Source organism: Myxocyprinus asiaticus, chromosome 2 (genome assembly GCF_019703515.2).
Source record: "Myxocyprinus asiaticus isolate MX2 ecotype Aquarium Trade chromosome 2, UBuf_Myxa_2, whole genome shotgun sequence".
In the NCBI taxonomy this organism is placed as follows: Eukaryota; Metazoa; Chordata; class Actinopteri; order Cypriniformes; family Catostomidae; genus Myxocyprinus; species Myxocyprinus asiaticus.
This window is the reverse complement of record NC_059345.1, coordinates 35,190,766-35,205,589: the sequence shown is the minus strand read 5'-3', so window position 1 is coordinate 35,205,589 and position 14,824 is coordinate 35,190,766. Positions and strand designations below refer to the sequence as shown.

Sequence of the window (14,824 nt, the reverse complement as noted above, 5' to 3'; positions counted from 1 at the left end):
TAACTGTGAAAAATTAAGGAATAATTGACGACGGACTAATTAATTATTGAAAAATAATGCACACCTGAGGTGGTAATGCAGTCAAGAAGTGGAGTATTTTTCAATAATTCATCGGGCCAGAGTCCATTATTCCACTTATACCATGGTAACCATACCTCAAGACATTTTTCAGGTTTTCATCCCTAAAGCACTACTGTTAGTAGAACTACCGTCTTCCACCACAGATTCAGCGTCTTGCTTTGATATAGCCCAAGCCTTCATAGCTAGCTCGAACGAGTCACTTTAGAACAAGTAACGGAGGCTTGGGCTGCTTTAAAGCACTTATTGGAGTAACAAGGTAATGTGTGTGTGAGAGAGAGAGAGAGAGAGAGAGTGCAAGAGAGAGCGAAAAGAAATAATAGTGAGAGTTAGAGCGCTCTGGCATGTTTACCTGTGTATGTCGCAGCTCTCGTCAGCTGTTCAAATCACGAAGCTGTTAGTTACTACACTTCTCAGCAGCAGGGTTGTAACATTGCCATTCTTGTATAGATCTTTTCAGTTGCTAAACTGTTTTATTAAGAGTGTTGCCAGCGAGTGCCTGTGTGTGTGTGCATGTGTGTATGTGTGTGGGTGAGCAAAAGAGAGATAGAGAGGGAGCACGAGGGTGCTTTCAACAGATATTTCCAAGGATATTATAGACATTGTTTATCATTCTTATCCAATTTACCTAGCCAATGTCTTTGTTTTTTTGTTTTTGCTGTGCTAGCCTGTAACGGCTCTTTGAAATAATTTGGCAGAGTGATATGAAACCGTTCTGCGGTCAAGACCTGGAACTACTTCACAGGGGCGACTGTGGCTCAGGTGGTAGAGCAGGTTGGCCACTAATCGCAGGGTTGGCGGTTTGATTCCTGGCCCACATGACTCCACATGCCGAAGTGTCCTTGGGCAAGACACTGAACCCCAAGCTGCTCCCAATGGCAGGCTAGCACCTTGCATGGCAGCTCTGCCGTCACTGGTGTGTGAGTGTGTGTGTGAATGGGTGAATGAGTCACAGTGTAAGGTTAAAAAATGCTATATAAGTGCAGACCATTTACCATTCATAGCTGTGCATTCAATGAAAAATAACCACACACCTTAGAATGTCCGTCATTCAACAACCCCATGGTATGTTTATAATTAATCACACCAAATTAATGCATTAAATCAACAGCCCTAAAAAACATTATTTACTTTATTTATGAACAACTTTTCCTTTGAGGATGTCCCCTGGTGTCTCCAAATGGAGGTTTTCAATTTTGTCCCCAAAGTATAGCGAAGTAAATCCACAAACCAACACACATAAACAGACAAATCCATCTGCCGCACACATTTATAAACATAGACCTATGCGTTAAATATCACGAACAAGGAGTTTATTATTACTGTCATACCCCTATTCTCCTGCAGCTGCATTTCTCTTGATGAAGCCCCTTACACTCTGAAGAACAGATGAGTGAAATTCTTCAGTCAACAGTCATGAAATCTCTCAAGCATGCAGCTTTACTCTGAAGGGTTAAAGTTTAACACATCAGAGCAGGCCAAAGGAACGGCCCTCTACCTGAAAAATAGACTCAGACAAAACTCAGCAAACACACACACACCCCAGCATCCGAAAAAACCTGCTCTTCAAACACAGCGTCTAGATAACCCAGTGACCTGTGGACAAATGTTTCTAAAGCGAGGTGGACTGAATTAAAGATCGTCTCACTGCCAAACTGCCCTGAGAGACAAAAAAGCAATGAAGATAAACGGACGAGACTATAAATGGGCCTAATTTAAGAATCTAACATCTTGTCAAGCAGCAGCAGGCCAAATGAACGAGTGGGACCGTTCGAGGGCTTTTTTTGCTTTTAAAAGCATTTGTTTCCATTCACCGCTGAAGCTATTGTGAGCTACAGATGACTGAGCCAGGGCTGCAGTGTTGCCGATAAAACTGAACCATATGCAACCCTGTGTTTGGAGGCAATGGAATTGGATGTTGTTTAGATTGACTTTGTAAACTGTACCCAGCTCACTCAATTACAAGGACAGAGTGATTGCTCTGCTCGCAGGGTAGGCCCAGCGGTGCTCTCGGAGAAGACGTGGGTTTAGAGATTGGAGTTAGTACTCAAGGACACGCTTCAAGTCAGAGGAAGTGCCCCATGAAGGGTTTGAACTACAAAGAGCAGATGTAACACAGAGCAACCTGCTGTTGGATTGATAAATGAACATATGAGTGTACTAATAACAATGTACATCTACTGTAAACACATACAGCCAGTGCCTCTCGTTCTTTCCTCAATTCTATCATTCTGGGCCCATTTTCAATATCAACTCAGGCAAACCCAAACATAGAAGACGAAGCTAAATTGAATCCACACATGCTCTCTTACCCAGCTGGAAGACAGAGAGAGAAAAAGAGAGAGGGTATGGTTTCAGATGAGAGGTATTGCTCTCTTATTATCGATTTCTCAGCTTCATATCCCCTTCGCTTCTTGTCTTTAGGGGAGCCATCACCTTTAGGGCAGTGAAAGGCCATGAGTGATTTACACACATACACAAACACACTTCCCTTCCTCTCTGCATGATTGACCCCTTTATAGGCGCACTGAGATGTAAAGAGATGAGTGTAAGGCAAAGAACAGCTGGCATGACATGCCCCAACACACACACACACACACACACACACACACACACACACACACACACACACACATTTGGAGCACCCTGATACACAGGCACATTCAAAACTAGCTGCTCTATGAAACATACATGAAAAACAGCACACAGTCAGCTCTCAGTACAGCTCATTTATGCTGAATCCACAGTTTCACTCCCTTCTGCTGCTGCTTTACCTGCCTCAAGGACAGAACAGTTCATCAACACACACACACACACACACACACACACACACACACACACACACACACACACACACACACACGACCAAAACTACTTACAACAAGAGCAATTACAGGACAAGATTCACACTCATATACTCATTCTTACAGTCACATTCATATACAGTGAATCAGCAGCAATAAAATCAGGAACAGCGCCCCCCCCCGTAAGGTTAAGCCATTAGCACCTCCGTCCGCACTGCCATCAAAACTCTCCTCTAAACTCCCGCACTTTGCACTCACCATGCTGCAGGCTGGTTGTCCTTACTACACTTCTCTTCACCTGGTTCATTTTCCAGCGAGTCCTGCGACGTCCCGTGTTGCGGCTGTGCGCGGGTGTGCGTACATGTGTGCTGAGTGGGCAAGTTCGCGTGTGTTGCTCGGTAACCCTTCCAAAGTGCAGGTCTCAGACACACTGGCACGCTCTCCACACACTGTAGCGAGTCACGAGAGAGAGACCGCCCAAGCACTCTCTGCCCCTCCCTCACACATTGCCTGCACAGTTGTCACTCAAACAGTTCTAGCTCCTCCCCGCTTTAAAGCCCCTCCTCAAAACACTCTGAATGAGGCTGCGGCAGCAAACGGACACAAACTAATTATTCAAAAAAAGTGGCTAATTAAGTCCATTTTAAACAGGCAGGATCTAAAATAAAAAAGAAGTATTACAAGTACACAGTTTTAACACTTGCTAATTCAAATACTGCTCAAATTATTGTAAAAGGTTGAGTTTACTTACTTTAATTGAACCTAACTTAACTGACCTTGCTAAACCGATTCCACTTAATTTCAGCTGTTATTTTGCCGCAGAAAGAATGAACTAATTAATTCTATATTTAAAAGATTTTAGGTAACACTTTACAAGTTCCATTTGTTAACATTAGTTAACATGAACTAACAATGAACAATACTTTTACAGCATTTATTAATATTAGTTAATGTTAATTTCAACGTATACTAATACATGTTTAACAGTAAGCTGAGAGAGCAAGGATTACTTTTATGCTGCCTTTCTGTGCTTTTTGAAGCTTTAAAATTTTGGTCACCATTCACTTGCATTGTGAGGACCTACAGAGCTGAGATATTCTTCTAAAAATCTTCATTTGTGTTCAGCAGAAAAAAGAAAGTCACACATCTGGATAGCATGAGGGTGAGTAAATGAGATAATTAAAATTTTTTAGGTAAATTTTCCCTTTAACAAATATGAATAAATATACTGTAAACAACATATTGTTATTTGTTTGTTCATGATACCTAATGCATTAACTAGTGTTAACAAATGGAATCTTATTGTAATGTGTTACCCAATATTTTAACAGTATACATTTATCTTGGTTAATGTTCATTTCAAACATATACTAAAACATTAAAAAGTATGTTAACATTTGTTAATGCAGCATGAATTAACATTAACTAACAATAACCTTGTTGTAAAGATTTTCTTATCTCTCCTTAAACTATTTTAATTATTTCATTAGTGTTCTGTAGCAAACTACTTTTATAAAAGAGTAGCTTGTCTGTAATTTAGCTACTTCAAACTGTGAGGAGCTTGTAGCTTGCGAAACTACAGTATTAAAGCTTCCCCGACACTGGTGAAAACACAAGTAGCTAAAATCAAACATACTTGTCCAAATAATTCAGTACATGATATATACTTTACTTGTAGGGACACAAATCATTGGGGAAATTAAGTTATACAAGGGATTTGAGGATACACAGCAGTAATCACAGTAATCTGGCTTTACAGTGAGACACACACACAAGAGAGTGGCTCCCTGCTGATTCTTGGGCTGCTAGTGAATGAACACAGAGCTCTAGTGGGAGGAGAAATGCTGTCTGAGATGAATGATTGACACTTGTTCAGCTTTCCCCTCTCAAACAGAGCTTAGAACGGGCAACTAGGAGAAAGACAGGCCAACATGGGGCACAGGGGGTCAGTGCTTCAGTCAAAAGAACAGTTGGTCTAAGAGGCATTAAGGCACATTTAATTTCATTTGAGACTTAGGACATCATTTTAAATGATAACTTATTTGTATCTTAGTATCCTTTCTTTTTTCATTCAAAGTCTTGATCTCTCTTTCTTTACCATCTGTTCATTCTTCATACTGTTCCACTGTGTGAGTGTTTTGGGAAAAATGTATACCCCAAAAAATAGCCAAATCAGACAAAACCTCCCTTTGGGGACATTTGCTTGTTGTGTCAGGTTTGATGTCACGGATGCCAAACAGCATTGATTCCTGCATGTCTCGTAACAGATTGCACAAGCGTGAATGGGATTTGAGAGCTATAGTGGAGGGCAAACTTTTCAGTGAATAACAACTTAAATTTCAGGATGTTCCAGACACAGAGATATTGTATGGCTTCAAAAGACCAGAAATATAGAGCATGCATCATATGGACAACTTTTTTGTACTTTTTAGAGCTTGACAGCCCCTGGTTGTGGTATGATTTCATTGAATGGTAAAGGGCAATGTGGACACTCTGCAAAATATCTCCTTTTGTGTTCCAGGAACAAAAGAACATCAAACAGATTTGGAACTACATGAGAGTAAATGATGACAGAATTTGTATTTTTGGGTGAACTATTCCTTTAATACTTAAGCCATAGCTTCAAACAGAAGACATCTCCATATACAAACAACACTGCAGTTATTTGTACCAGAGCAGTGAGGCTGAACTCATGTACCTCTGCATAAAGGATGCAAGTTCACCCAAAACTGAAATTCTCTCATCATTTACTCACCCTCATGCCATCCCAGATGTGTATGACTTTCTCTCTTCTGCTGAACACAAACGAAGATTTTTAGAGGAATATTTCAGCTCTGTAGGTCCATACAGTGCAAGTGAATGGTGACCAGAACTTTGAAGCTGCAAAAAGCATATAAAGGCAGCATAAAAGTAATCCACAAGACTCCAGTGGTTTAATCCATGTCTTTTGAAGCGATCTAATTGGTTCTGGGTGAAAACAGACCACAATATAACTCCTTTTTTACTGTAGATCTTGCCATTGCAGTCTTTAGGCATGATCATGATTTCAAGCTCGATTATACTTTCTAGATTTTGACACATGTGCAAAGCGCTAGATGGCGCTATAAGGAATGTAATCAAACTTGAAATCATGATCACCAAGGAGACTGCAGATGTATAGCGAAAAAAGAGTTACTTTTTGGTCTGTTCCCACCCAAAACCAATTAGATTTTTTTCAGAAGAGTCTTATGGATTACCTTTATGCTGCCTGTATGTGCTTTTTTGAGCTTTAAAGATTTGATCACCATTAACTTCCATTGTGTGGAACTACAGAGCTGAGATATTCTTCTTAAAATCTTTGTTTGCGTTCTGCAGAATAAAATAGGCATACACATCTGAGATGGCATGAGGGTGAGTAAATGATGAGTGATGAATTATTTTTGGGTGAACTATCCCTTTAAAGCTACTGGGTGGATTAAAATTAAAATTCCGGAACTCTTCGACTGAGCAAACAAATTTAACTTTGTGTATATAAATTGTCTCAAATATAATTGGTGCAATGACAGTTGGGTTATGTCACAGTCTGTCTCCCTCATTTTTTCCTAAGGACTCTTATTTTGAAGTTTTCCCCTGATCTACATCTCTCAGAATTCAGTGCCCTCATCACTTCCTTCTGCTCCTCATCATCCTCACCTGTATTCCATTCCCTCATTTAGCTCCTTGTGTATAGATACCCTCTAGTTTTGTTCATTTGATTGTCAGTGCTTGAAGCATTACATTGTGTTATTATGTTTAGATTTATTGTTTCGTTTCTCTCCAGCGTTTGTTCCACTCCAGTGTTTATTATTGAATTATTTAAAGTATCTACTCCTGCGTCTCTCCAAGTACCCAGTGTTACAGAAGGACTGACCTCCAAATGGATTTAGCACCCACAATTTCATCAGAGTCATCGAGTTTACCGGTTTATTTATGGATTATTCTTTTTGTTATTAACATTTTTTATTGATTCCAAGACAGACAAGAATAAATTTAACCACAAAATTATACATAAAGAATCAACTTAAAACCCTTTATTACACCCAGCAGGTGGGTGAGTATTTAAGACCAATCCTGTACAATCTAGAGGGGGTCCAATAAAATCTATGTAAAATCTTAAATTGCATGAGGCGAACCCTTGCATCTTTAGATGCAGACCTGATGCTTTTTAGGATCCTAGCCCACTCTCCCTCCTCCAATAACAAATTTAAATCTTCCTCCCATAATCTTTTGAGAGAATTTAAAGCTCCATCCCCCAGACTCTGAATTAACAGGGAGTAATACACTGATGCCTCATGACCCTTCCCAAAAGCAGCAATCACCACTTCCAGAGTATCTGCTGCTCTAGGGGGGTGTATGCCACTCCCAAAAATAGAGCAGAGCAGGTGGCGCAGCTGTAAATACTTATAAAGTATTCTGGGATCTGGGAATCCCAAAATGTTGAATCAAATTTTCAAAAGATCTCAATACTCCACCCTCAAACAGGTCACCAAGTGTATTAACCCCCCTCACAATCCAATCTGACCAACAGAAAGGGGACTTATTAATACATAGTTTAGGGTTCAGCCACATGCTCAAGGCTACGTTTAAATAAATATCAGAATTAAACACTCTGGACACTTTTGTCCATATCGAGTGCAAATGCAAAATAACAGGGTGCGACTTAACCTCTACAGCTAGTTTAATCGAAAGGCTTTGCAGTGGCAAGATAGGGGCAAGAACTTCCTTTTCAATACAAAACCAGGGAGGAGCTCTCTCAGGTGGAAGCGACCAATGAACCAAATGTCTAAGATGAATGCACAATAATAAAACAAAATCTTGGGTAGGCCTAATCCACCTTTGTCAATCGGCCTATGTAATTTACTGAAATTTAACCTGGGATGTTTACCATTCCAAATGAAGGATTTCGCGATACTATCAAATTGCTTGAAATAAGAGAGGGGGACATCTACAGGGAGAGACTGTAGCAGGTAGTTGAATTTTGGAATACAATTCATTTTAATAACATTAACCTTCCCAATCATCGATAAGTGTAATGAAGCAAACCTGCCCACATCGTTCGAAAAACTTTTATTAAGGGATCAAAATTAACTCTGACTACATCAGACAAATTTCCTGGGAATAAAATTCCCAAATACTTAATTCCCTGTTTGGGCCACTGGAAGGCACCCAGCTGGAAGGCCGTTACTGGACAGTACGCTGTCAAAGCCAAAGCTTCGGATTTAGACCAATTGACTTTGTATCCTGAGAATTTGGAAAAGGAGTTAATAATTCTGTAGAGGCAAGGCATAGATCTAGTGGGGTCGGAGACAAATAACAAAATATCATCTGCATAAAGCAGAAGCTTATGCGCCACACCTCCCGCCGTCACCCCTAGAAAATCATCCTCTTTTCTTATCGCGGCTGCTAATGGTTCTAGGGCAAGACAGAACAATAATGGGGAAAGAGGGCAACCCTGCCAGGTGCCCCTATCCAAAGTAAATAAATCTGAAATTAACACATTTGTTTGTACCGCTGCTACAGGGTGCCTATAAAGTAACTTAATCCAACCAATAAATGTACTCCCGAACCCATACATTTCCAAAATCTTAAAAAGATAATCCCATTCTACCATATCAAATGCCTTTTTGGCGTCAAGAGAGATGGCAGCAACTGGAGATTGGTCATTCACTACTGACCACATAATATTGATAAGCCGCCTGATGTTATCAGAAGAGCTGCGGCCTCGAATAAATCTCACCTGATCTATACGTATAAGTGATGTCATAACTTTACTTAATCGATTAGCCAGAATTTTGGACAAAATTTTTACATCTAACTGGATCAGGGAAATTGGGCGATAACTTTTACACTCGCTTGGATCTTTGTCCTTTTTTAAAATCAGACTGATCCGGGCTTGTGTCATGGTTGGCGGAAGCTTTGCATTCTTTAATGAATAAGTATAAACTTCTAACAAAAGTGGAGCCAGTTCTGTAGCAAAAGATTTGAAAAACTCAGAGGAAAAGTCGTCAGGCCCCGGAGACTTGCCTGTAGGCAAGGCTTTAATTACCTCGTCAAGCTCCTCCAAGGTTATCTCAGAATCAAGAGAGTTTTTTTGCTCAGTTGCCAGTTTAGGAAGATCTAATGGTTCCACAAAGTTCCTAATATCTTCATCAGTGGATGAAGACCTGGAACTATAGAGATCAAAATAGAACTCTTTAAAGGCATTATTAATATCAATAGCTGAGGTAAATGATAGAAAGAGACTCTCTCTGCTTTATATATCTAGCCAAAAGCTTCCCTGCTTTGTCCCCTGACTCAAAGTATAACTGTCTTGCCTTGAATAACCAAAACTCCACTTTCCGTGACAAAATAGTATTATATCTATATTTCAGTCGGGTCAATTCGGCGCTTCAGCTCTGCCTCGGCACTTCTAACACTCCCCTCCAACTCCACAAGCTCTCATGCCCTGGATATTTTAATGAATGAGGCATACTGTATGATCCGACCCCTAAGAACTGCCTTAAGTGCCTCCCAAGCCACGCCCACAGAGGATACTGAGGACCAGTTGGTCTCCATATAAACACTGATTTCAGTCTTTAACATTTGTTGGAAATCAGGATTTTGCAAAAAGGACTCATTAAGGCACCAACTATATGATTTTTTTTTCTCTGTATATAGCAACACCTTTAAACTCACCAGGGCATGATCTGAGACTAAGATATTTCCAATTGAGCAATCAACAACAGATGAAATGAGGGATTTGGATATCAAAAAAAATCTATTCTAGAATAAATCTTATGGACTGATGAAAAAAATGTATAGTCCCTACCAGATGGGTTCAAAAGTCTCCAAATATCCGTAAGACCAAGATTTTTACACATCCTGTGAAGCATCACTGTCGCTCTAGGGGGTTTACAGACTTTTGCTTCACTATGATCAAGGACTGAGTCCATCAAAAGATTAAAGTCTCCTCCCAATATTTTATCATGAGGGGTGCCAGCGACTTGCAACATCCCTTCAAGATATATAAAAAAGCCCAGATCATCAGCATTAGGTGCATAAATATTAGCCAAAATCAACCTTTGCCCTTGAATTTCAACTAACACAATAATTACTCTTCCTAATTTATCTTTAATCTGTTTGAGACATTTGAATTGTAGATGTTTATTAATCAATATAATGACTCCCTTGCTCTTACTTGAGCCAGCACTAAAGAAAACATGTCCACCCCATATCTTCCAAAATTTTTCAGCTTCCTGCGGGGAGAGATGTGTTTCTTGAAGAAACACTATATCATATTTCTTACGTTTAAGAAAATAAATAACCTTCCTTCTTTTTATGGGGTGCCCCAACCCATTCACATTCCATGTGGAGAGAGACAATCCGCTCATATTAACATCTGACATATTGATATAATAAAAAAAAAAAACTGTGTGTCAAAAACAAAATTATACACACCACATTCCCCATTAGTGAAACAATCAACCCCCGAACATCCCCCTGAACAAAACAAACAGAAAAAAGAAAAATGTGCGCATTAACCCAGTGCACGATAGCACCAACTGGCGTCAATCCCTCTAAACTCAAAAGGTCCATGAATGCCCACGAGCCCCCGTGACAACTTTGCCATCAGATTGCTCAATTTTGCCTCACAAATTTGTGAGGCAAAATTACATAACAGAAAATACATTGTAAAATAAACAGAGTCAATAGGAAGAATGAACACAAAGGACATGTAGATTAATTCACAGAACTGTCTCAAAGCTGTGATCTTCCACAAAACAAATTCTAGCTGATATAAAACTGATCAGATTCCTCGGTCAGACAAACAAATGTTCAGTGAGCCAGCTGTTATGAGTTCAACGGATGACATATTCATTCCAATGTCCCATAAAAAAAGACTCAACAAAACAAACTACAGCCAGCAGGAGGAGTAAGCACGAAGAACGAACAGATTAATCCACAGCTGTTGCAAAGGAGTATTATTCAATAGAACAAGCTCCAGCCACTAGGCGGAGCCAACACAAAAGGAAACAAAACCGGCATCCCAGTTCCCTGGATGGTCAAGTCAATTCACTCGGAGGCCACATAAATGTATATACCATGACTTACACAATCCGTCAACTTTATCAAAGACATCCTTTGTGTGAGCATGTAGATATTTTGCGGTCATCCATAGTGTCCACTCTCAATCTGTCCGGGAACTTAAATGCAAAATTTTCTTTAAGGAAAGTGTTATTCACAAAACAAGCTCCAGCCGCTAGGCGGAGCCAATGCAAAAAACCTAAAATGTTGCCCAGCTTCCTCAAGAGTAAGTTCAGCGAGTCAGGCCCACTCACATGAGAAACATCCAATGGTTTACTCAGACATTGATTCAATAAAAGACATTGCCAGATTTGGACATGTAAATACTTTGCGACCGACCTTCGTTTCTATTCTCAGTTTTGCTGGAAACATCAGAGCAAACGAGATCTTTTTCTGATGTAAGAGTTTCTTACATTCCTTGAACCGATCGCATTTCTCTCTTGTCGAACTCGCAAAGTTCGGGAACAAGAAAATATTATGGTTCTTCCAAGAAAGCTTCCCTTTGCTCCTCGCCTGGCGCAACACAAGATCTTTATCGGATGATCTCAGAAATCTGGCCAGAATTGATCTGGGCCTGTCTCCCTCAGCAGATCTGTGAGCTGGCACTCTGTGAGCTCGCTCGATTTCCAACTTGTGGCTTGTTATGTCTAGCATACTCGGGAAAAACTCGTCTAGGAATTTCACCATATCTCTGCCCTCCTCATGCTCAGGAATTCCAACAATTTGTACGTTATTCCTGCTGTTTCTATTCTCAAGATCTTTAAGCTTTTCAAGGAGATGTTCCAAATCAACTTTGGTCGCGGGCGGATTAGCAGTTAATTCCCTCTCCGAAGATTCCAGAAAATCGATTAGTTTTTCAACATCAGTCACTCTTGTAGCTAACTCAGAGAATTTTATTTCCATCACCGTAATCGATCGACGTATTACAGCGAGATCCTCCAAGTCAGCAAGAATCTTCGTCAACATCACCGACATGATGGACAACTGACACTGGATTCCTTCTCCCGCCGCACCATCCAAATCGAGTCCCCGGTCTGTAGGCCTATCGGGGCTTTCATCCTGAAGTGTCTTTTAATATCTCCAGAGCCCGAGGATTTTTACTTCTTTGCCATGTTTTGCAGCAAAGGGCAAATGTGTAACTGGGTGTATCAAAATTTACCAGATTATAACATGAAAATAATAAAAAATTCAGCGAAGTGCGCAGAGCTCGTCGCTCACATGTCTGCTCCTTGCATGGCGTCACGTGACCTCCTATTTATGGATTATTCAAACAAAACCTTCCTCTCTCTGAATACTCCGTCAAGTTCTGTCAACTCGTCACTTCCTCTATCTCGGACCCCTACCTCTGTGCCATCTACGGAATGGGTTTGAACATTCATCGTCCCACAGCTCTTCCACAATTGAAGAATCTTCCCTTTTTGGAGTATGTCCGAATCATGCTGAACCTCCATTACCCCTCGCCTGTACCGACTTGTATGACAGAGAAGGTGACTCCTCTCACAGTGGATGCCTTCCATGGTCTATGAGCCAGAGCCTATGCCTGTAGCCCATCTGTCCCAGAGCCTGCTTTCATGGAGCTTACTGTCTTTGATTCCATTCCCACCCGTATGCCCACCCAGTGTACTCCTCCGCTGGCTCTGCCCAACATCATGGACATCCTAGTTCCTTCCAGTACCCTGGTCCTTCCTCCTCCATTGGCTCCACTCAGGACACTTCCTCCTCCTCCTGGTCAGCCGGCTCCTCCCATGTCACTGGCTCAACCTTTGCTCCCTGTGAAGCCATGGTCAAGGGGAACATCTAACCTGCTGACTCCACCTAGACCCTCCGAGCCCTGTACTCCGCTTTGGTCCCTCATTCCCTCAGTCTCACCTCTGCTCTATGTCCCTTCGGCTCCACCGTGGTCCTTCAGCCAATCGGCTTCTTCGGGGTCCCTCGTTCCTCCAGCTCCACCTTGGTCAGTTGGTCACCTGGCTCCGCCTTGGCTCTCCGATCCTCCAGCTACGCTTAGTCACTCCGAGCCTCCGGCTTCACCAGGGACCTCCTTCCCTACGGCTCCTCAGTCCCACCGGCTCCGCTTCTGTTCTCCAGGTCCCACTGGCTCCGCCTCTGTCCTCCGAGCCTTCGGAGCTACTTCAGTCCTCCGAACCTTCGGCTCCACCCTGGCCCTTCGAGCCATCGGCTACTCTCACGGCTCCGCCCTCTTCCCCTGAGTCTCCTCCAGTGGTTCCACCCCCGGATCCATTCCCAGCCCTGAAGCTGCCCCCCAGGCCTCCTGATCATCCTCCTTGGATCCGTCACCTTCTGTGTTATCCTACCCTCCTAATCCATCTTTGGGCGCCAGGAGTCGCCCTTTGAAGCGGGGTAATGTCACAGTCGGTCTCCCCTAATGTTTTCCTAAGGACTCTTATTTTTAAGTTTTCCACTGAACTACATCTCCCAGAATTCACTGCCCTCATCCTCACCTGTATTCTATTCCCTCATTTAGCTCCTTGTACTCTCTAGTTCTGTTCATTCGATTGTCAGTCCTTGAAGTGTTATGTTGTGTTATGTCTAATTTATTGTTTTGTTCCACTCCAGTATCTACTCCTGTGTCTCTTCCTCTCCAAGTACCCAGCATTACAGGTTAAAGCAATTTCATCCAATTCCTTTTAAAATAATCTTGGATATTGATGTTCTTAAGTAACATTGACAGGAATTAAATAATTAAACCACATTTGTGATGCAAAATCTTCTTGGAAATGTCTAGAAATGCATCTGTTAAATTAGTCATCTGAATTTGCCCTTACGTTAATTTACTATAAACATTTTATAAACCACTATTGTGCAATAAGATATGATGGGCAACTAGATGGCATTGCAAAGTGTTTTGATACAGAGTAATACTCCCAGCCCTCATACTCGAACATCTAGCTGACACCAATTCATCTTCATCTGAAGCCCAAAGGAGATGTCTCAACCTAGTACCAAGCTCCACTATAAAGTAAAACTTTCCTGATTGCTGACTAAAGGTCATTCTACATTGAATCCAGGTATGTGGGTCTGTGTGTTAAACTTTACCATTGCTGGGTTGGGTTGTCTGTTTATATAGGGGTCCAGTATAAACAGAGTCTGTATGACCCTGCCTCACTAAAACACTCTGACAAGCAAGTGACCATTCCTCAATTAAAACGTATTCACTTTTAACCAGGCCTGTAAAAACACATGTTCCCTTGACTCTAAACTGTGTTGAGAAGTACTTTACATGAGAACACATTCCCAATAAGTACTTAAAGGAGAAGTGTCTAATTTTCCAATCTTAAATTACCTTCTGTTATCCATGTGTAATGTGCAGTGACAGATATAAGAAATTCATAAGTTGATTTTCCAGAAGCCTGTAAACACTTTGAGTGGTGATTTCAACATTGCTCTATTTGTTTGAGCGACCCAACATTGGCTCAACCAGTGGCATGAGTCAGGGGCAGGACTACCTGTTTGTCTGAACAATTGGGGGAAAAATGGCAATTTCAATGGGTGCCACTAGTGGTGCAGAAATTACACAGCTTTAATATAATTTGAGAGAAGAGATGCAAAAATGAAATGCCCTAAAGGTATTTTGGGTAGATAAAATGTTTATATCTCACTTTGTGGATAGTTGAGGAAAGGAGTAACCAGAGGGAGCCAAAGCCCTCTGCAGTGGTTGGAACATACACACTTTCCAGCTGCAAAGTTTCTTGGTTTCTTTCATCCAAATTATTTTCTTATCCATACATGTGTTTACTAATTTCTTAATATTTATTTTTACTTTTCATTTTATTTAATTTCTATGTTTTGCTATTGCTGTGTAATATGTTGTGTCCTATATCGTTTCCACAATTAAGAGA

At 41.1% G+C, this 14,824-nt stretch overlaps 1 protein-coding gene and 1 long non-coding RNA gene across 3 annotated transcripts in view; one reads left to right on the top strand and one right to left on the bottom strand.

Moving 5' to 3' along the window:
* Positions 1 to 3,327, bottom strand: part of LOC127416075 (uncharacterized) — a 113,766-nt gene extending 110,439 nt beyond the window's left edge. For both annotated transcript variants that reach the window (XM_051655198.1, XM_051655205.1), the window contains exon 1: positions 3,141 to 3,327. In XM_051655198.1, coding sequence (XP_051511158.1) covers positions 3,141 to 3,143 — 3 coding nt within the window. In that variant the 5' untranslated portion in view covers positions 3,144 to 3,327. The remainder of the gene's footprint in view (positions 1 to 3,140) is intronic.
* Positions 1 to 14,824, top strand: part of LOC127416223 (uncharacterized) — a 102,096-nt gene that overhangs the window by 48,628 nt on the left and 38,644 nt on the right. Inside the window, exon 2 of the long non-coding RNA XR_007893074.1 lies at positions 4,011 to 4,044. This is a non-coding gene — a long non-coding RNA (uncharacterized LOC127416223). The remainder of the gene's footprint in view (positions 1 to 4,010; positions 4,045 to 14,824) is intronic.